Raw genomic sequence first — 22798 nt, forward strand, 5'->3', positions numbered from 1 at the left:
TGCCAACTGTGATAGAACTTTTATTCAGAAATGAAACAAAATAATTTTTTCAAAGTCTGAAAGACAATGATACTTTACATAATTTTCATTTAGGACAACAAAATTCAATATAACAAATTGCACAAATTAACCAAATAACACTGATTATACAACACTCTTTAAACATACAAACGTGTGCTGAAGTAACCATATAGATCCTAAAAATATTTCTATTAGGCCTACTTTACAAGCTCCTGTACAAAAGCAATTATAAATAATTCACATCTAGAAAAAATACAAATAACCTTTAAAATAGAATTTATCCTCACATATACACAGACTTTGTAGGGAAAAAAAAAAGATCTTAAAAAGTAAGAATTTTTTGTAGCACCAGCAATTCATTTTATTTTTAAAAAAGTGAACATGACATATAGGAATTTGCTTTCATTTCTAGTTTCCCCAGATTTTAATAAAAAGAGCAGGAAGATAAAAAATCAAATACTGTTGAGAATCATAGAGAAGCACTAAGCAGAAGAGGTTGTAAGAAAATGTTTGGAGGGAAAACCTGTGGTTGAACATAGAATTAGGTCACTTCTGATCCACATCCTTTCCCATCAGTGTCACACTTGAGTACCTGTTACATTTTTCAGTGGAAGCAGAATTACACTCACTCCTAGAACCTGAATCTCCCTGGTAACAATTTTGAAATTGCATTAGAATTAAAGTTTATATCACATTGAGATTGTGAGTTGGAGAGGACAGTGAGCCCTCTGGTTTTTGGCAGGCCCTGTTTTAGCTTTACAGAGTGTACCCACAAACAATTTGAGGACTAGGACAGTGAAGTCAACAAAACACTTTAGCTGGAAATTTTGAAAAATATATTATCAACTTCTAACACTTAGTACATCATTTCAAGAGCATGGCACTGATTCAATTTATTGCTGTCTTTTTTTTTTTTTTTTGCTACAAATATAATTTCTTTTCCAAAAATTTACAACTTCTGTACAAGTATTCAAAAAAAGTGCAAAATTAAGACTTCTGCATTGTGGGTGTGTTTACATCTAATCTTGGTGAAACACAACAAATGGAGTCTATTGCCCTGTCAGAAAAGGAAGCTCCAGTGGGTTACTTGTTATGAATCTGACAATGGAGGCTCCGTTGTTGCCATGGTTTATTGTTGCCATCTCTGTTCCCCTCCACACAACTGTTTCTTAAGTGCTCCACTTTCAGCTAAGAAAAAACAACAACAACAACAACAACAAAAACAGTCCTTTATACATCATTTGAACCCTGACTTGCACAGGAAGAGAAACTATCATATAAAGAATCACTCAGGGATTCCAAATTGTCTACCCCAGGCCTATCTGAGCTACTCAAAGATGCCTCTTCAGTTTTTTCTTTTTCTTCCTTTTGTCTTTCAACCGTGTTTAGAGAGTTCTTCTCTCTTTCTAACAAAATCATAGTTTTGCTGTTATATTTATTGAATGACTCCAGGGAAATTTTAGATAATCTATTCTCAGGATCTTCTTTTGTTTCTTCAACTTGTTTCAATTTCTGCAATAAAAAGAGGAAAATATTAGAAACATATTTCTTTGGAAAATCAAGTTATTCTATCCAATATTCAATTATTGTCTGTATAACGTGCAGTTTAAAGGGATAGAGAGAACTTACAAGTCTTTAACAACCATCTGGTATAACTAAAGGTAATAATAAAGGCTACTTTAGGGATAAATCAAGACTTTAATCATTTTACTGAGATAAATAGGTCCCGATTTGCAAACCAGTGAAGTGCCACTTAATTTCATTTTAAACGGATCCATTTGAAATTTGTTCAGGTAAAGTGCCTTATATTTCTTCACCAAAGTTTCAGACTCCTCTCTTTTCTTACTAAGTATTAGTAGTTGTCTTGTTTTTAAATATGGATAAGGGATTGAGTTTCAGCCAGAAGTTGGGGTTATATGGGGGGTGGGGTGGGCAAGGCATACAATCCCTTAAATTGCCATGGGAAGCATTATCATGTTTCTGTTTTCTCCCTTTATGAGCCCAAAGATATTTGAAAGAGATCTCCAGGTCTGTGGGCGTAGATTCTAGAAAGCCCAAAGGCGGGAAAAAACATAGTAACACTTCTGCCCATTAGTAACCTCTCCCTCCAGGAGGTTCCAGTAATACCACTCTAAATGGGGATATTTGTAGGATGCTACTGGCAGTCTCTAGGACTTTATAAAACACTGCAGCCATATTCAATAATTATCCTAGGTGAACTCTATAAACATGAATGTATTCTATTGCTCAAGTGGTTCCTAAGGTCTGAGATGAGAGAAGAGAGAGGTACAGATACAAAAGCAGCACATGTAGACGTGTTAAAGCCACTAAGGCATTTCCTCTTTGGGCAACAATTCTATCCAAACACCAGGAAAAGGTAGGAACAGGGGCTTGGACACGGTCATGATAGTTACCATTTATTAAGCATCCACCATGTAAAACTCAATGAATATATTTTATCTAGAAGCATTTTCATAGGGGACTTGCAATTTACACATCTTCATTTTAAAGAGGAAGAAAACAAAGCTCAGAGCAACAGAGCTACTCGCCCAAGGTCACCCAGCAAGTGGCAAGAGAACAGGATTTGAATTCCAGGCTGGCTGCCTTCCATGCTCTTGTTCCTATTAAACCATGCTCTTATGTAATAAAAGACAAGATGTCCTGTGTTTTTGTTTGTTTGTTTGCCATCCATATATTGTTCATTTTGCCACCCATATATTCCACTTAAGTAACTTGCCAAACCATCTCAATTGCTACTGTGCCAGACTCTGATAGTGCAGTTCTGTTCCCCAACCTACCACAACCCCCACACACATTGTTACAACGCATGCACACAGGCGCAATGAGGAAATGGTGTTCTGATCCAGGGAACAGCACACATAATCCAAGCCTATGATTCTCCTTTGCTAAATATTTAATAGAGGAAAGAAAAAGATATGTAAGTGGATGCCTTTGGTGTCCTAAGAGCAGGCCGAGACACAGTTTCTCTTTCCATTATGGAAATGGCATAATTCTATAGGAATATTTGAAAATCACCCTTGAAGTAGTACTTATTTCATTATACTGTTAATGTACAGGAGCATTACTCTCGGAGCTCATTTTCAACCCCAAATGGCTGCCTTGAAATCAAAAGCAAGCTAAGGAACAGATTTCTAGGTGATTACAGAAAAGTGGCTCCATAATTAGGAATAACACCATGCAAAAGCCCCTTTTCATTGCCATGCCAATTTTTAGACATTTCTAATAAAGAATTATATAGTACCATCCTAACAATGCACGGAGAACAGGAAATGCTTTGATGTACCAAATGTAGGTAAGTGAAGGACCTTCACTGCAATTTTCTCCTCACCTGAACACCTTCTCCCTTTCTCTTTATTCAAGAACCACGAGCAGTTTCCTTGCCTATTTCTGGTCCATATGGATCTCAAAGTCACTTAATAAACACTTAATAGAGAAGGGGGCATGACACAGGTGGAAGGTGTTGGTGTTAGTGTTGAGTATATACAGCTAGGTGGCAAGGGGAGCAGGCGAGGCCCTGGAGGCAGACACACCTGAGCCTGAATCACACCTTTCCCCTTTTATTGGCTGGGTGAGTGTCCTCCAGCTCCCTTCTGCAGGTGTAAAATCGTAGGACACACTTTTATTTCAGGATTGTTGGGAGTAGTCTAAGTAAAACACCTTAAGACCTGATACATAGTAGTAGGTGGTCAATAAATAACAGTAAGGCAGGATTCTTTTTCTAGACAGTGTTTCCGAAACTGCTCTACAGGCCATCAGCATGGGCATTATGGGAAAGCTTGTTAGAAATGCAAATTCCTGAGCCCCACCCAGACTTACTGCATCAGAGATGCTGAGGCCCAGCAGATGTTTTGAACAAGCTCCCCAGGTGATTCTGATACTTGCTAAACTTTGACAATCACCTAGTCTGGAAGAACTTGAAGTCTTGGAAGGAAGATAGATGCTAAGTATGACTCAGTGTATTGAGGTAGAGATGAAGACGGAATTATTTACCACTAAAACACCCACTGTGTCAGATATAAATAGTACGTCATGTTTTTCAAATGCTTCGTGCTTGTCAGTTTGTTTCTTCAGCTGGTTGAAACAAAGGCCTATGGAGGTGATGAAAATGAAGGAATGGCCCATTTTAAGAAAAATCACATGGCTTTCTCAGTCTTCCTTTTATTTTCACAGTTTTTAATGAGATCGTTCTTGACTATCAGAACAGTATCAGTGCAAGAGTGACCAATACAGCCACCTGGCACTTAGCCTCAGTGTTGGGTAGCGACACGGAGTGGTGAGGACTGCGGTCAGCTCAGAGCACGTGCCTGCTCTGGAGACAGAAACAGCTACTTAACATCTAGCTTACTGTCACCATGCGGAAACGTGGGCCCAGATCTTTAGATTTTAAAGAGGAGGCTATCAATGTAGAAGACTATTTGCTTGTGTTTAAGATCCTCTCATTTTTAATTAGTTTGCTCATATTAAGAAAAAAAACAAAATAGCAACCCCTCCGCCCCCGCACACTGTATATGTCCAATCTCAGTCTTCTCTCTGTTTGGACTTCTGAGGTAGAGATCACGTTTTATACATTTTATGTCCTGTCTGACCCCCTCCTCCTCCTTCCCCCACCAGCTTTCTCCCTAAAGGCCTTGTCCAGTGCTCTGTCCTCAATAGATTCTCAGTGGAGACTTGATGGGTTCAACCTTCTCTGGTTCAACCCTCTCTAACAGTCTCAACTATTTGCTTGGGTTTTGCCAGTGGTCCTGCCAGCTAAGAATAAAAGCACTAAAGTAGCTTCCTTCCCTGTCTCCAATTAGAAGCATACCAGGCTGTCCTCAACACTGTCTTGTCAGATCTCAGGTATTTTTAAAATTTTGAAGTCCTATAACATTTACATTTAAAATACAAGGAGGTCTTGAGGTCAAACAGTAATGTGCTAATGATGTATCTATCGAGTGGCAACAAAACTGCACATTGGTTGGCAGTGACTGTATGTGAAGGTGCTTTGCAAACTAATCATGGTAATAACAGCATTTAATTGAGAGTCTGCTCTGTGCAGACACTCTGCTAAGCACATTGCACAGCTTATCTGTTTTCATCCTCACACCAGTTCTGTGGCGGAAGGTGTCACTAGTAATCTTCATTTGGGGCCAATCGGGGCTTGAAGAAGTTAGGTAACTTGTTTAAGGTCAGGCAGCAGTACCTGTGGAGTGTGGATTTGGACCTAGGCAGTTTGCCTGCAGAGGCCAAGCTGTTAACCTCTATCCTGGAGACAGCTTTACAAATACCAGCCACTATTATCTTTAAGAGGAGCATCTGAAATAAGGATTACAGAAGAACAATATTAATGATAAGAAGCCCTGTGAAGGTCAGTGTTTGACAAGGATTGTGTTGGTTCCATAAGACATCTTCATTTCTTTCATATATTCATCTGGATTGTGATCAAACTAATGTACTACATTTGTCACCTATAGGTGGCAACAGTTGTACAGTTCACTTTCTGGTGGGGTTTTTCACTGCACTTGGGAACCAGGTATGGCTAAACAAGGCAGGGGAAAATATATTTTCATGATTAAAATACATAGCTTTGCATATTCTTAAAATACTTTTCTGCCTTTCGTGTAACCGTGGCGTTACTGGTGATAATTCAAGCAAGTGGATAGATAGAGTTTGCGGAAATCCCCTGGGAATTGTAACATAACTAATTTAATTCCTTGTAGTCAAACAGTTAATAGATCAATGAAACCAATCTGCTATGCGACGGACTTTGTGTGAATAAATGTGTGGTCTTGACTCTCAGAGAAAGTTCCACGGAAGAGGGGCTGTGGAAATGATTTTGATTTGTGAATATGACGGAGATATACGGTAAGTAAGAGGGATGGCATTCCAAGGAGTTGCCATTTAATAGGCCCCTGTTGCATCTGTACACCGTTCTGTGTCTACTTTAGGCCCATAGGTCATTGGAATAGTCTCTATCCTTGCCCTTTTGGGTTCTGTAATGGACATAATCACTGTAAAGGCAGAAACGCAGATCATAAGGGGTTCTAAGAACCCCAACCCGGTTCAGTTTTAAGTATCAGCTCAGTACCTGGGTTATTAATAATAAATAGCTTTTGTTTCCAGACAGCTTTCCCATCCAAGATTTCACTTCAGTCTTACATCACTCTGGAAGGTGAAAAGGCTAGTGTTGGCTGTTCTCTCCATGGGGTATTTATGGAATTTGTGGTTCATACAAATTCAAATTCAGGGGAAATTGGACCTGGAAACTCGGTCCCCAATTTTCAACACAGAAATGCATACCATTTTCTTCCAGAGTCAACAATGATCGTAGACTAGAGATTCTGCCTAGACCAATATCCTGAACTCTAGGAAGGATAAAATTGAAGGCTATATGGACCCTCACCATAAGGAAAAGATGGGAAAGATTATATAAAGTGATAGAGAAAAACTTAAATGGTAAACCAGAAAAAAAATATACACTTAATGACATCAACTTCAAAGAGGTGCATGCTATACATGTACAGCCAGAAACTCCTGCCCACAGGGGAGAAACAAGTAGTAAATTCATGACATAGTGTAATGGATTAGTGTTTTATGATGGAGGCTACTCTTTAATTATTTCAAAGAAGTTTGCATCCATTGATTATATCTTAAAACTTGGTGAGTATGTCTACTACAAGCTGTCAGAAAGAGATTCACATCTTGTGAAATTCAAAGGCAGCATCACTCCTCTGCTGGACATTAATACTTACAAAGAGGACTGGCATTTTTAGCACAAATTAATGTAAACATCAACATAACATAGTCTTATTTCTCTATTGCTGTAGAGATTTGCTGCCAATCAGTTTAAGAAGACATGTGGTAGGAAAATAGCTACGTTTATAAAGTGTTTTTACTATGTGTCATGTCCTGGGTTGAGTGCATTGAACAAATTATCTCATTTAATCCTTCTCCTCCCCATTACTTGCATTAATGTTAAAACACAGGGTAGAGAGGTATAAATATTCGCCACAAACTCCTGGCTAATAAGTTAGGGAATTAGAATTCAAGCAGAAGTAGCCTGACTACAGAACTTGGGATCTTAAACATTATGCCCTAGAGCAGGTATTTGGAAACCAGTGTTTAGTTCCCTGGAATTGTGTTAATTAGCTGTGTAACCCCTCTATGACTTAGTCTTTACATTAAAGTTTTTAGAATCTTCCTGCTCTGTAAAGCTCTGTGACTCTAAAATATTCTTAATTGGGTGTCTTCCATGCATCTATTATTGGCACAATAAATAGCTCTCTTCCTCACCTATGTTCTGAACAAACTGAAGAATAAGATGAAAAGGCTGGTGGGAGAATAAAATATCAGCTTCATTAATGGGGAAGCTTACATTGGAGAATGAAATTTCTAACTGCAAAGAAGTGAGTTTCCTCATACTCATTCTAGAAATAGGCTTGGTAACTAGGAGCCCTGGACAGGGGGCAAGTGTCATCCCATAAAGCTTACAGCACAGCCAGCCTGACTCCAGAGAGAGGGTGAGAAGAGGGGGAGGTGGGTTTAACATTCCCTGTTCTCCTAGACTTGCTAATTACATAAGCCAGCCCTCCTTCTTCCCTGGACAAGTGAATGAGGGGAGCCCAGAGATGCCAAGCTCCTAGGAAGTTACCCCCTCCTGGAAAGAAGCACTTGAAATTGGTAAGAAGCTTCCCCACCATGCTCCCTACCACCACCCGACCCTTTTCATTATGTATGGTGATGCAGATTGTAACTAGTCATAAATGCCCCAACGCCAAGAAGATGCAGGAAGTAACACTGGGGGGGGGGGGGAGGGGAATCAAGTTTATGAATGCTCTGCCACTTAGTTGTCATTAAAATTATTTTTACAAAGATGCAAAAAAACCTCATAGAGGGCAGTAGGTGAGGTTGGGCAGAAAAACCTCTTCATAGGCAAAGAAATAAGAGAGAGGTGAGTTAGTAGATGTGAAAGACATAAGAGTTGCCAGGTGGATGCAGATAAATCTAATAGAGGGGACAGTTTGGCTAATCCTGGACATAGGGTGCATGTTGAAGGTCTGATTTCCCTCATCCCTCTCATGATGAGTGAATCTTGGGCACTGGGAGGATGGATCCATGGCAGAGTTTTGTGTTATGGTCTTGTTGTGGGAATGGAGAAGAGGTATTTTAAGCCAGGGATTCTTGGTTGAAGTTGTGCGCACATTGCAAAGTCTACGTTAAGCGGTATTTGCTGGGGGAAGGCCAGTCTCACAGGAAAAGATGCAGCCGAAGTCATTTCTCTTTTCTCAGAGGCACTAATCTCTTCTTTAATGCCACCTCTTACTGTATTCCTGGCGGAGCTACTTTCTGAGTAAGACATAAAAATAGATAAAATGACCTTTGGTGAACACGAGAGACCCTCCAGACTTTTCTCGAGAGTTGTGGTGTTAACCCTGTTAACCTGGTCGAATTCCAACCTGGATAATTACTTTCTCCCTGTGCTCAGTTCCTTTTATTACCTCAACTGGACACATTACTCTTCACTTGCCCTTCTGAAAAATTAATGTGACGGATCGGTAATAGAGAACCACTCTCTCCATCCAACAACTGGTCGGGAGATGCGATTCAGCGCTTGGGGCACTCTCTGTTTCCTTACTGGGGTCCTGAAGATTCTTCAGTATCTCCAGGGCAAACTGGTTTTATTAGGTGAAAGAGTAATTTTCAGCTGAGATGTGTTTTTATGACTATATTATTAACTATATTGCTGTCCTTTACCAGGATCAATGGCTTTTAGTGACCTCTGCTGGAGCCCCTGAACCCAGAGGGAAAAAATGGAGCGTACTTTTTGGAAAAAAAAAAAAAAAAAAAAGAAAAAAAAAAGGCAAGCAGAGAGAAGGTCAGTAAGGGAAGAAACAGGGTGGCTAGAAAATAATATACCTTACAGAAAGAAAAAGCACTCAGCTCAGAGATAAACAATGGCCCTGAGGACATTTAAAACTAGATCCAAAGGGCAGTAGGAAAGAGAAGTCATTTTATCAGAGAGATCAGAAATGCTCCCACATATGGAAAATGGGGGAAGATGTGGGGCCAGGTGTGTCAGTGGGAAGAGAAAAAAGGAACATAAAGAAAATCACAAATGTAGCTCATGGCAGATTAAGGCATTTGGAAGAGGAAAGGCCTGTCATTATAAGTTTGAGTTAAACTGTTATACGAACATGCAAAGGACATGTTTGTGAGGTCTGTGAACTCTAACATTAGTGCCATTACATGCCCATTTAAAGTCATACTTTTTGATTTTTGTTTTCCAGGTTGTGGATGAATCCACAAATGTAATTTAAAATGTAGGCTGATCACCTTAAGTAATGCATTTGATGGGATCAATATTGTTCAATGTCTCCAAAAGTAAAAACCTGCAGTGTTTTAAAGTGACCTAGAATTGGGATAAGGAGCCAGCTCATTGATAGTGGCTTGTGTAATTAGCTTAAGTAAATGGAACATGCTAACCTCTGTTCTTAGATTCCTTTTTCTTCTTCTAGCACAATAATATTAACTACAAATTTTATTCAGGAATGAGAGTTGTATGCTGTCTGTGCAGCATAAAGAGCTCATGAACTTCATCAGAGGAAGATACAGCATGAAGGGGCCATCTGTGTATTCCAGCACCAGAAAGCTATGTTTTCACTTTGGACTGATAGATCTGAGGCTGCTCTAATAAGAACAAAAATACTCTCATTTGGAGGATGATGAGTGTAAAAACGTTATACTAATTTTTCCCCCCATGGAAGTTCTCCGTCCAAAGATCTCCAATACCATCATAATGGTGATCATCATAAAAGTGTATCTGAAAGTGCCAAGTTTTTATTACGATGTATTCTGTGAGGGCCAAAGCCAGGGAGAAATATTCCGTGTTCTTCATTAACTGAAAATTGGCAACCTGAAATTACTTCTAATGGAATTTGGTAGACCATTTAAGAGCTGCAGTACACCATGGCAGCCAATCTCTTAGGCACTTTACTACAGTCATTGAGTCCAATGGGACTGTACAGTAAGTTCATCCAGGAATGCACAGATATTTGTACATGTTAGAATGTTCACTCTCTTCATATTTAAGTTATTCATCTCCTAATGCAGTTCATGTTTCAGCTGTAGGACTGGTCAGCCTTCCCATTGGATGCAGTTATTCCCAAGGATATGTGACATATTGAGTCCTGGAACCAGGGCAACTCAGAATCAGCAATTTATTGATCCTTGTTCTAAAGAGAAGATTCCTTGGTGGCAATTGTTCTAAAGATTTAGGAACATTAAGCTTTACATTCTGTATTGTATTCTATTGTATTGTGACAATTGTAAGATGCTCTTATACCTCATTACCCAGTAAACATGAGGGATCCTAGGATGGAAGGATGTGCTAGTTGGGACAATGTCAGTGGAACGTGCTTTCATTCTGGATTCCATCCCTTGCTCTGCCACAGTATGACAGCAACAGTCATTACCTCAACTCTGTACCCAGATCTTCACGAATATTTAAATATGGATTATGCTGCTCTTGCCACATCACTTATTTATTTATCTATTTATTCAACAGATATTTATTGGGCACCTAATATGTATTACATGGTATTCTAGACCCTGGGGATAGAGTGGTATACGAGGTAAAGCTACTGCTCACATGGAATGTACATTGGAAAAAGTCTTTAGTATCATGTCAATATAGAACAAAACTTCAGATATTTTAGGAGATTAACCCCTGAGAAATGGGCTGGAATAGTCTATCCAGCCTGCTCTTTGGCCTAATAATGGCACTTTAGAACTCAAATATCTTGTCAATCTCAAAGTTGTGGCTCTGTCCATTTTACCCCAATCCGAGTTTGGAATGAATGCCCTCAACTTGCTTAGCGTCTTTTGATCTTCTTCCATTCTTAGTCTGTAACAGCTTTTGGGCAAAACATTTTTCACAGGTTAACTAATTACTATTTCCATTCACCTTTCTTAACCACCCTGGGCCTAGTCATCTCCTAAATTCAACATGCTTAAATGAGAATTTCTTCTCTTTTCTTTAGTTCCATATTGTTGCCAATGATAACCAAGTTTTACAACCTGATCCTTTTTTTTTTTTTTTGTTATTCAGAGATACTCATTCTGTTTCTATAATAACTCATTCAAAGGATCTTTTCCTCTATGAATTCCTGGCCTAAATGTCCAAATTGTCCATTTGACTCTGAACTTATATCCATTCTATTTTATAGGCTGCTTCCATATCAATGTTCCACTTCTCCATTAGATTATATACTTCTTGAAGCCATGGACTAGATTTTTTTCTGCTTTCTTTCTCAGATTCTGACACTATGCCTTGTATCTCTTGGAGTTGATATTCATTGCATATCCATAAAGGTAGTCCGTATTAGATCTGTTTTTACTACACCATTTCCTCGGGACCTCATAGACTTGACCAAGTTTTCTGTAATGTCTGCTTTTCTGTGCTGAACATGTAAAATAAGATCATTTCAGATGTTCACCTGACTTGTGATAGTTTGGCCCCCCAGACATATTAGCAGGGGCATGGCCTCTTGGATTCCAGGTTAGCATCACGAACCAGGATGACCCTTGCAATATTGGATGTCTGACTATTATCTACTTCAAAAAAAGCAATCTCCTATCTGCGTCAAGGGCAGAGACATGTGCACTCACACACAATGGCCATGCTGGTCGGGCAGCTGTGCTCTGAGTCAGCCTCTCCCTCCTGAACCCCGGTGGGTGTGGCCAGCAGTTGGGTGACATGGCAGCTGCCATCATTTCCTGGAAACCCAGAAGTGCTAGCCAAGATAATAAAGCTTCTCAGGGGATGAAATGTTATTAAAAAGAACAGGCCCATGATAGATGGCACAGACATTGGCTCTCATTCTTAAATGCTTCCTTCAGCCAGCGAGCGCCGCCTCACCTGATCTGAGCCAGTGGCAGGCAAGGTGCTCAAGTTCAGATTCTTATCTCCTTAAAACAGGGGTGGGGGAGAACTTGGTGATGGGAGTTACAGTGTGAACATGAAAATGATGACATTCTTAGGGGCAGCAACCAGAGTGACTGTTGAGGTGACAAACCCACCGACATTACTGGGTATATCAAATCAAGAAATTAAACTGCATGGAGATTACATTACAGCTGCCTTGGTACAAAATTCTAGAACGAGGCAGCATGTGGAAGGTTTCTGTTCTGTCTCTGCCACCTGTAATAGATTCAGTTGGCAAACTGACTCCTGCATTATAAAAGGTATTCTCTTCATAAACCACCTAGGCTGGCTCAGTGCGACTTTATGAGGTTTAATTCAGCTATCCACTACAATAAAAAATAAACTTTATTTTTGTGTCATATGCACAGAACAATTTAATTTTTAAATTAATGTAAAAGCGAAAGGCGCCTTGCTCCTAGTGAAGCAAGTTTGCCCCACACAGCTGTGTAAACAGAACTCAATCGCTACGAGAATTAAGTGTGGATCAACAAAATCAATAGTTAATTGTGTAACTCAGGGTCTTTCATTTCAGATCTAATCTGTAAAGAAGGTCCAGGGAATGTTTGTGTTTTGATTTTCTTAAGATATTATTTAAAACCTTTCTGTCAGGCACAAGAGTTCACTCAGTCTTCACATCATTTCCCTAACTTATTTGGCTTGTGAGCAGTCAAGGTCGTACTGACCCTTCAGCCTCTCCAGTCTTCACCTTCTAAAGTTCAGTGTCTTTATCAGCCAAGCCACCTCATTCGGGAGTCTGGCTGGCACTAATGCTGAAAAAAACTTTATTGCAGAAAACAACCCAACGTGATAGGTGTCTCGGCACCAGACATGGCTGCATTAGTTGTATTATGAACTACCTTTTGGTCTATTTCACCACACTATGTATAACAACTAGGCAGCCACCTTCACCCCCACCCCCATCAGTAAAATATATTGTGCTGTGAAGATGCACGGTTTTGTGATGTGGCAACAACACATAGGTTAAGCCAGTAAGAACAAATATGCTATCTGTTCCAGCAATCTGAAAGGGACCCGAGGGAGGGGGTGCTCTTTGAATAGAACCTATAAAAAAAGTCATCCAATCTCATTAGCCCAAATGGATGAGAAGGGAAGGAGGGCAGGGAGGCCTCCTTTGCAAAGGGGATAGTATAATAACATTCAGAAGACCACGGGAGTAACAGATGGACTGCCTTGACCCTTGTTATATTATGGCAGAGCTAAAAATGTAATGTTTGAACTTCTTTTCCCTTTAAAGTGTAACCTTTCATATAATAAGTTAAGTCTTTCTCTCTCTTACATATTGTTAGAAGCCTTCATCCATTTTGGGGACTGAAGGCAAAATAATTCTGGAAATAATGAATCATTTTTCTTTTTCCAGCATGTCCAGAAATCCCATGATTATTTTGCTATTGCAGACAATGACCTTCTCAAAGGAGGCCTATCAAACATTCAAGATAAATAATGAGAGGGTCTCTTTTTCCTGCCTCAAGGAAAAAACTGCATGGAGGGAAGGTGTTTGTGAAAGCCTCATTATGTTCATCTCAGGAAGGGCAACAGCGTCCTCCAAGTGAAATAGAGCAGCACGTGTGTTTGTGTGTGACCAGCGGCCCCATTCAGCGGGACTCCCAGGCAGCATCCTTACAGGGACCTTCAGGGAGACACCTAAGCTTTTCACCCAGTAAAGCTGGAATTGAATGGTTCACTGGTGACAGATAGAGCACGTTTTAAACTTCTTGACTTGTAAGCTAGTTAACTAAAGGAGAGGAAGCTCTGGTTAATGCCTCCTTCCAACAGTATAGAAAAACATGGTTTAGGCAGAGTAGGGCCCAGGAGCTAAGAATAATCATAATGAATCTCCCCTTCCTCCCATAGCTCCATCTTCCCACCAAGCAGCAGATACTCAAAGGGCAAAAGGAGCCTTTCTTTTGTTCTCCCTATGGAAGCAAGGTCTAAGTAGAGAGCTGCAGTTGAAATAGCAACTTTCCCGTGATTTGAGCACTCTGGGGATGCACAGGAGTATGGGCCAGCTTATCAGAGAAAAAGTTATCTGTCCACCCTTTTATGTCTCTGTGGACAGCTGTACTCAAGTCTCTGTGGACAGATGAGGACACAGACTCTAACTTCAGGAGTAGGTACAAGACCTTCCCAGATATGCCTCCAGTCTCCTCTTTATCTTTGTTGAAACTCCTACCTTGCCCCATAGATGGCTAGTGGATGGCCTGGTTCTAGACCAGGGGAAGAAAATTCATTGCCGGTGAGGAGGATCTGACATAAGCACAGATGGGTGGATGGTGTGAGTGGGTAGTGGGGACTGTGGTGAACTCAAGAGCACCTGCTCCAGTCAGTCAGTGGGGCAGCTAGTGCTTATTTAACGAACATCTACGTAGTACTTATTATTACTATCACATATAGGGTAAGGAATTATCAAAACACACTTTCACAATGAAGACCGTGTGCATTTCTATAGGCTTGCATTGCACCTGTCACTGCCTGTTCTGTGACTTCCTTCTATGATTTTTTTTTTAATGTATAGGATTTAGGTTGATATCTAGGAATATAGCAAGTCTAGTAGTTTGTGGTTTTTTTTTCCGTGTCAAAATGAAAAGCCAGTGATGAAATAGAAAGACATTTCAAAGATATAGGGCTCCCTATGGAAAGGGGAAGGAGAATAGGGGAGTGAGAAAGAAAGTGCTCTATTCCCAGGCAAGCTCAGGAATCAATGTGTTCAACTAGGCAGTATCCAGTGGCAATGCAGGGGCAAGGGTAAAAAAGCAATCTCAAAAGTAATCAGGATACAAATGATCCAGGGCTTTAAAGATAAAATTGAAACCGTTCAGCAACACCTTGAAAACAAGCCGGTAAGCATGCAGATAAGGATCAAGCACATTACTTAGCTGGCCAGCTGAGGATGGCAACCAGCTGAATTTTGAGCCCAGAAAGGCACTTAGTATCTCTGTGTTCTGGCTCACATATCTTCCTCTCTCCAGAACGTCCTCCCCACTTTTCACGCCAGCCAATACCCACTCATCTCTGGAGATTTGGATGGAGGAAAATATTCTATGAATTCTTTTCTAGCCAGAGCCTTGACCACTTCCCCTTTTTGTTCTCACTTCATTCTCTGTGCAGACTATTATCATGGCATCAGTGGGCCTTGGATGTATATAGTGGTGGACACAGCTCAGTCTCCTGGGTAGGCTATGACCCTCTTTATCTTTTCATCCCTTGTGTCCAGAACATGCCTGACACATAGGAGGTCCAGAAACATGAGTGGAATGAACGGAGGATGCTAATTATATTTCTTATTTACTGATCATCTTTTTTCTTTTCTATAATGTTTCCTTATCTTTTACCTAATGCCGTTTATTGCCTTTGAAAGTGATTGAGTCCCAAGGATAAGATGCTGTACTGTCTGGTAGGGAACATTCATTTATTTCCCAAGGGGTAGTTGATGGTCTAATTACCCAGAAGACACTTAAGTTTCCTTTATTTAGAAAGTAGCGATAATAACCTCCCCAGTAAGTAAACAGGAAAATAGATTTTCATTTTCAAAAAAATTTGATTAACATACAATTTTCAAGGAGTATTTCTATTGCCACAAACCAAGCTCCTCACAATAACCAGCAGCACTGGTTACACAGATTAAAAGACATTAAATAAGTCAAGATTATATCATGTAGCAATGGGAAGATTAATATGTCAGTGAGGCTTTCTAAACATCCAAGTAGTTTCATGGGACAGAAAGAAATCCTCATTGTGCTCAAAATGGGGGAATTGCCTTAGAATGAAGGTTTGAGAATACTATGATGAATTTCAAGAGTAGTGGATGTCCTTAAAGAATACAAGAGATTTTGGAGAGTTGTTGAATGACTGCATCCCCTAGATGTAGGGCAGGGTGACAGCTTAGGGTCAACTCGGGAGATGCTCAGCCTGGATTGTGTCCTTAGGCACACAGGGGAGAAATGCAGTGTGGCAGAAACAGATCACTGTAACAGGTAGCAATTTTTCCCATATCAGAACTAGCATCGGCTACAGTCGTGCGGGTGGGGGACAATTCTCTTTTCCTCAACTCTGTGAAAACCTAGAGTTTCAGTGAGTTAAATGTGAGTGGGCCGGTGTTTCTCTTTGCTGGATTCAGCGCATATGGTTCCTCTGTCGTGTGTATCTACAATTCTCTTAAGTTACTGGAAAAAATACTTTTTCTTCCATCAGTGTTAAAGAAGTCACTGGCAAACTGTCCCTTAAATATTCCTGTTGGGTGATATCAAAGGATTACTTAAAGGCTGTTCTAAAGGCTATTCCCCATTGGAAAATGACTAGGAAAAAGACATTTCAGGCCAGGTCTGCTATGCATAGATACTTACATACACACATATGCGTGAGCGCACATGCACACACACACACATCCTTCTGATGCTTTCAGGGGATGGCTATAGAAATGTCATTTGAAGCAAGGAAAGAAAAAAAAATCACCCTCACAAAAATGTTTAAATGAATTTTGGTCTCCTGGTCAGGGCCAATAAAGATCTCTTGCTGTGAGCCAGCTCGAAAAGTAATGCGGTGAAGGATGTTACACTTTATGTGGTCTGAATGTGATTAGTGATTAGCACGGGTAGCCTCGGTCAGCTGGGAATAGCAATCAGGGTTTCTCTCCTGCAACCCTGAAGGGCTACAAACACGACTGGCTTCCATTCCATACAATGATGGGATATTAACTGAAAACCTAATTAACCTGTAAATGAATTATGGCCTAAGAAATACACTGTTTTATAATCAATTTTAAGTGAGTCTCTAACAGAAGATAAGAAGAAGAAAAAGCTGTAAAATTATAAGAGGTTAGTACATTCTGTTCACTGTGACTGATGATTTTGAGGGAGATAATTTTACAATCCATCAAATTTTAGTCATTTCAAAAATCATGCCTCCCAATGTATGCTGTAAATTAATTTTAAAATTTACATATTCATTAAAAATCGTACTGAAAACAGCAGGAAGTGAGCCCCATTTGAATAATAAAATAACTTGTTATTGCACTGGAGATAAAAAAACAAAAAAAAATTAAAAGATTTTTATTTGTTGCTAATAATCACATAAATTGCTATCTGAGTTAGTTAAACCAAGAATTTACATTCACCAGAAACATTGCCATAGTATTACAGATAATCCCCCAAATTCTCATTTTGGATGGAGGAAGCAGGTCTTGTAACATGTAAAAATCACCGGAAGAAAAACAGGAAGGTGAAGACCATGGCTCTTAGCCTGCTGGGTGTGCATGTCTGAGGCAGGGCTACAATCACCTTGGGGGGAGGGAAAGGGGTTTGCAGACAGGAAAACATGGCCTGGCTCTGGGGAGGAAGAACACTTGACTTATTATTATTATTATTTTTTAAAACCTCTTTATTTTACTTTGCAAAATCTATTTGGTTGGATTTCCCATAAAAAATGGAAGGCTTGCCTGAGGTACAGAACATTCCAGATGTCTGCATTAGCCTTGACTGCTGAGGGGCTGGTGACCAGCAGGGGTTGACTTCACAACACCAGGGACGTAATTGGAAGGGCACAGAATTGTAATTAGAGAGCGAAGCCATGCTACATCTGAGTGAACACAACCATTCGCTCTAGATTAACCTCATAATAGACCATCGACTCAAAGATCTGGCCCTACGGTATGAACAGTCTGGATTCATCTACAGAACAATGAAAGAGTCAAAGGAAACAGAGTGGGTATGAGGCACCGTGTGAATTCCCTAGTAGAATGTACAATCCACTGGGCAGAACAGACACAAGGTGATGTTCTCTTCAAATTCTGGGGAGAGGTGGGGGAATGACAATAACTATTTGCCATGAAATTCAGTTTCTTCGTGGCTCTTTCTTTCCACAGGGGATTCAAGATAAGATATTACCATTATCTTTAAGAAGACAAGAGATCCCTTTACGAAGTGCTGTTGGTGAGGTGCTTGGCTTACACTGGCTCCACTATGCAGAATTCACTGCTTGAGTGTACACATGGCTAATACTAGGCACTTGTGTGGCAACTGCTTGCTACATGCCCATGGCAGGCAGTGCGTACCAATCTCTGTACCCCACGCCCCCAAACGTGGATACAACCTCAGACCCCTTTTCATACACTGATTCAGGCAACTTCTGCCCATTGGTTGTTGATATCATTTGAGATGAAGGCTATTTGGTATCGCTGCTTAATGTGTGTGTCTGTGTATCTGTATACATATGTATATGTATATGTAATATATACATATATACATGCACACATATATACATACACTGAGGTATACTAATGTATATAAATATACTTACATATCAGAGTATCTTTATATTAATGGGGGAGGTAGGTCTCTTAGTGTATGTGGCTAATATTAAATATGTATATTGATGTCTTAGTATATGGAGAATTTAAGTTATCTTTGACTCTTCTCTTTCTCTCATACCCACATCTACCAGTTTTATGACAAATTGCCTGTGTGTTCTCAGATGCATTCCTCTCCTTTTTCTTGCTTTGCTCTGCATCATAGGGAATGACATTTTCCAGGTTCCTACTCTATGTGGCTTCTGGGGAGACTCAGCCAATAGCAAGCAGTGGCAGAAGACTAGAGGACAGGAGAAGGGGAAAAAACAAGGCACTTCTTCCCTTCTCTGTGACCTGTGGTGTTCCTGGAAGCAGCTTCTCTAAGGCTCCATCTCCTGTCAGATAGTCCCTCCCTGCCATGGTTCCATTGGTCTAGCTACTGGGCTTTATTGATACCTTTTGCTATTGTCTCTCCACCCCTAGGAGATGACTGTCACTTCCTGCCTCTGCTTGTCCCTGGATTGACTAACTGTCCCCTATAGAGCTCAGTTATTCCATTATGTAAGTAAGTGATTCCCTGTATTAAATTCTAGAAAGACTTAGAATGGTTCCTGTTTCATGCTAGACTCTGGCCAATACAATCATCTAATTCCATTTGATCTACTTTTTAAACATACCCTAAATCCGATAATTCTCCATCATTTGTTTTCTGCTACCATGTTAGGGCAGGATACCATCATCTCCTGCCTGGATGACCACAGTGGTTTCCTATTCTCCATATAGCAGCTATAGCATTACTCAACAACCGTAAATCAGATCAGATCAGATCACTCCCCTATTCAAAATCCTCCAACAGTTTCCCTTTGCCAAGGATGAAACCTAATGTTGCTGCCACACCCACAGGGTCCTATGTAACTGGTTCCCGGATTCTTGTCCACCCTACTTGTCTTCCTCTCTATCTCTCTGCTCCAGCCATAATGGTCTGGATATAAGTAGAAAAATATGAAGCATGATCCTACTTTATCTCTGCTGATATGTGTCTCCTTTAAATAGTAACATTTCCATGTTTCACCTCCTTCAACTTTCTTCAAATGTCCCCTCTTGAGATAGAATTATCCAATCACTCTCTCTGAAGCAGTACCCTTATTTCCTATCTAGTTATTCTGCTTGACTTTTTAATAAGCTAAATCACTATATTACCTTTTGTCTGTTTATTATCTTTCTTCTCTATAAAACATTAAATCCATACAGGCAGGGGCTTTACCTTTTTTATTTTTAATTTGCTTTGCTCTCAATGCCTAGAATGCTACCAACTAAATAGTATGAACTTTATAAATATTCTTGAATCAGTGAATATGAATGCTAAGCCTATATCAGACTGTGAAAAACAAGTAACACGAAGGAATAATTAGTTGTATTATTAAGAATACGAATAAACATATAAACACTTTTCTATTTAAATTAATATACATGTTCAAAATGGAAACTAACTGTAAGCCACGGTGTTGCTTGGTAGTTATGAAACAAGCTAAGTTAGTGAGTGAACTGTACTCTGATTTTATTCTTTCCCATGTTCACAACCCTACATCTGTCCTTTTCAGGCAACTTTCCTTGGTACCTATGTTTAGTGCACTTGTACACGATGTGGAAATACTCTGAAATTCGCATTAGTGAAAGGGAACCAGATAGTTTGTAGATAAAATCCTTTGGTTTACTTGTTTCAATTATATAAAGTAGAAAAATATATCTGAGATGTCTAGAGCTATTGTCCCACCACCAACTTCTGGCCAGCATTACAGCTATGAATGACCTCTTGTTTAAGGGACCTGATATTGATAAATCCTAAGAACTCAGTAAGTCAAACCTGATTTCTTCCTATTTAAGTTGAAAGTCTTAATACTTATCCTGTCATCTTTGCTTTTTGACCTTGAGAATTCTCATGGGTTGATGTGTCCCCTAAAAAGATATGCTAGCCTCTAATACCTGTGAATGTGACTTTATTTGGAAATACAGTCTTTGCAGATGTAATTCAGATGCAAGTTAAAAGGAGTCATGTTAGAATAAGATGGGTCCTCAATCCAGTACAACTAGTGTCCTTATCAGAAGAGGAAGAGAGTCAGACATACACAGAGGGGAGAAGATGTGGAGAGATACAGGGAGACACACACACAGAGGGAATGCCATGTGAAGACACAGACATACAGAGGGAAGGCAGCCATGTGATGATAGAGACAAAGAGGAGTGTTGTGTGGCTGCAAGGTAAGGAATCCTAAGGGCTGTTGGCAACTACCAGAAGCTAGTAGTTGGCCCTGCTAATATCCTGATTTCAGACTTCCGGCCTCCAGAACTGTGAAGGAACGCATTTCTTTTCTTTTCATTTTTTTAAGTTTATTTATTTATTTTGAGAGAGAAAGAGACAGAGAGAGAGAGAGAGAGAGAGAGAGAGAGAGAGAGAGAGAGAGAGAGAGATGAGAGTGAGAGCTAACAGGGGAGGGGAAGAAAGAGAGAGGGAGATAGAGAATCCCAAGCAGGCTCCACACTGTCAGTGCAGGGCCTGATGCAGGGCTCAATCCCTCAAACAAATCAAGAGCAGAAATCAAGAGCCTCAGGCTCAACCAATAGAGCCACCCAGGCACCCCAAAAGAATGCATTTCTGTTGTTTTAAGCCCCTCAGTTAATGGTGTTTCATTACAGTTTGCAGCAGACCTAGGAGACTAATAGATACTTGATACTCTCTAAAATATCTGTTATTAACAGAAGCCATTTTAAGGCACTAAAATTCTAGGTTTATCATCACATGCTTATTAGGTGTTTTGTTTTTTTAACTGCTGAGGAGAAGTAAAGCAAGCTTTTTTTAGTCATTTTTTTTTTTATTGGACTTAAAAATGTGATGCTGAAGGGGTGCCTGGGTGCTCAGTCGGTTGAGTGTCCAACTTTGGCTCAGGTCATGATCTCGCAGTTTGTGGGTTTGAGCCCTGTGGTGGGCTCTGTGCTGACACCTCAGAGCCTGGAGCCTGCTTTGGATTCTGTGTCTCCCTGTCTCTTTTTGCCGCTTCCCTGTTAATGCTCTGTCTCTGTCTCTTTCTCTCAAAACTAAATAAACATTAAAAAAACGTGATGAAGATTAAAAAAAAAAAAAACTTTGGTTTAACTGTGCCAGGTGAAATTGTGAAATTATGGTTGCATTAATTTTATAAAATATTAAAAAAATAATTCATTTGAAAAGGAAAATAATCAGAAAGGAAGTTATATTTAGAGTATCAGGAAATGATGGAGTGCAACATTTGTAGAAAGCTTTTGATGCTAAGCTGTGCTAATGTGTTAGTTGCCCTGTTTCCCTTGTTGGCTCACTCCATGACTGGTAGAAAATTGTAATCAACATTTCCTTGCAAATGTGTACTTGGCTCAAAACTCTTAGAGTTCCAAGGTTCTTTCTCTTTAAAAACATATTCAAATTCAATTCCCCCTTAAAATTTGAAAATGCTAGAATTAGGCACAAAATTCTACTTCTACCTAGAATTTCTCCCCACAGCACGCAAGTGGAATATAACTGGAAGGCTGTAAATATAAAGGGCTTAACTTTCTTCTCTCACTTAGGGATGATATGCAAATGAGGGAGTTACAGACCAAGTTAAACTCATGCCAACCAGAGGGCCATCTGGCATAATGATCAGAATATGACCAACTCATTTGAACCCACTCTTCTTGGAGTCCCTATTGCATCATGAAAGTTAAGGCTGGTCCAAAAATTTGAGTCAGAGATGAACTCAGGTGCTCTCCCCCGAACTCCAGCATGGTCCTCAATAAAGTTTTGGACCCACTTGGGTCAGGTTTTGCTTATAATGGAGGAAGAAGTCTCATCTTGGAATGGAAAAGACCATTTGATATTTTCTTGGTAAGGAGAAAAAAAAAATCTCAGAATGAACATCGTTTCTGCCCCAGAAAGTATATCGAGAGAAACCTGGTTCAGTGATGGAAAAAACAATCTAGAAGGATGTAGATGTCAGAGCTTACTATGTCTGTAAGGTAGGAATGGCCTTTTGATTCTAGAGCTTCTTTTTATTCCTTGCTTGATTCCTGGCCATAGAGCCCACTTGTGCCTCATAATACCTAATTAAATGATGGGTCATGACAAATTTTCAATGGAACTGCCTCTATCAAGAGGAAATGTGTCAGTCTTAATTCTACTGGTTACATACTATGACCTTTGGTGCATAAGGTGGGAATGATTAAAAAAAAAAGTAAGCCATAGAGAATTCCCATATCGTGTAAAATTGTGCCTGTATTTGAAACAGGCTATAAGGATACTTTTTGCTATTCCTATTAACTTCAGCTCATGTACCTTTACATTTCCCTCATTTGACTTTTAACCTTTTACACTATACAATTTACAATTTTATATCTTTCCTAATGTTCTATTGTTTTTCATTTCTTTTAACTCTTAAAACCTTTAAAATCATCTCACTTCAGAAATGTATATCCTTCTTAGCTTT

General features: G+C 39.7%; 1 protein-coding gene across 11 annotated transcripts in view; it reads right to left on the bottom strand.

The window, feature by feature from the left end:
* NCKAP5 (NCK associated protein 5) overlaps window positions 1–22798 on the bottom strand; it is a 963823-nt gene continuing 941025 nt past the window's right edge. For 10 of the 11 annotated variants that reach the window (XM_027055919.2, XM_027055920.2, XM_053214923.1 and 7 more), the window contains one exon: window positions 1–1533. In XM_027055919.2, coding sequence (XP_026911720.2) covers window positions 1252–1533 — 282 coding nt within the window. In that variant the 3' untranslated portion in view covers window positions 1–1251. The remainder of the gene's footprint in view (window positions 1534–22798) is intronic. The other variant, XM_053214927.1, reaches the window with a different exon arrangement.

Source organism: Acinonyx jubatus, chromosome C1 (assembly GCF_027475565.1).
Source record: "Acinonyx jubatus isolate Ajub_Pintada_27869175 chromosome C1, VMU_Ajub_asm_v1.0, whole genome shotgun sequence".
NCBI lineage: Eukaryota > Metazoa > Chordata > Mammalia > Carnivora > Felidae > Acinonyx > Acinonyx jubatus.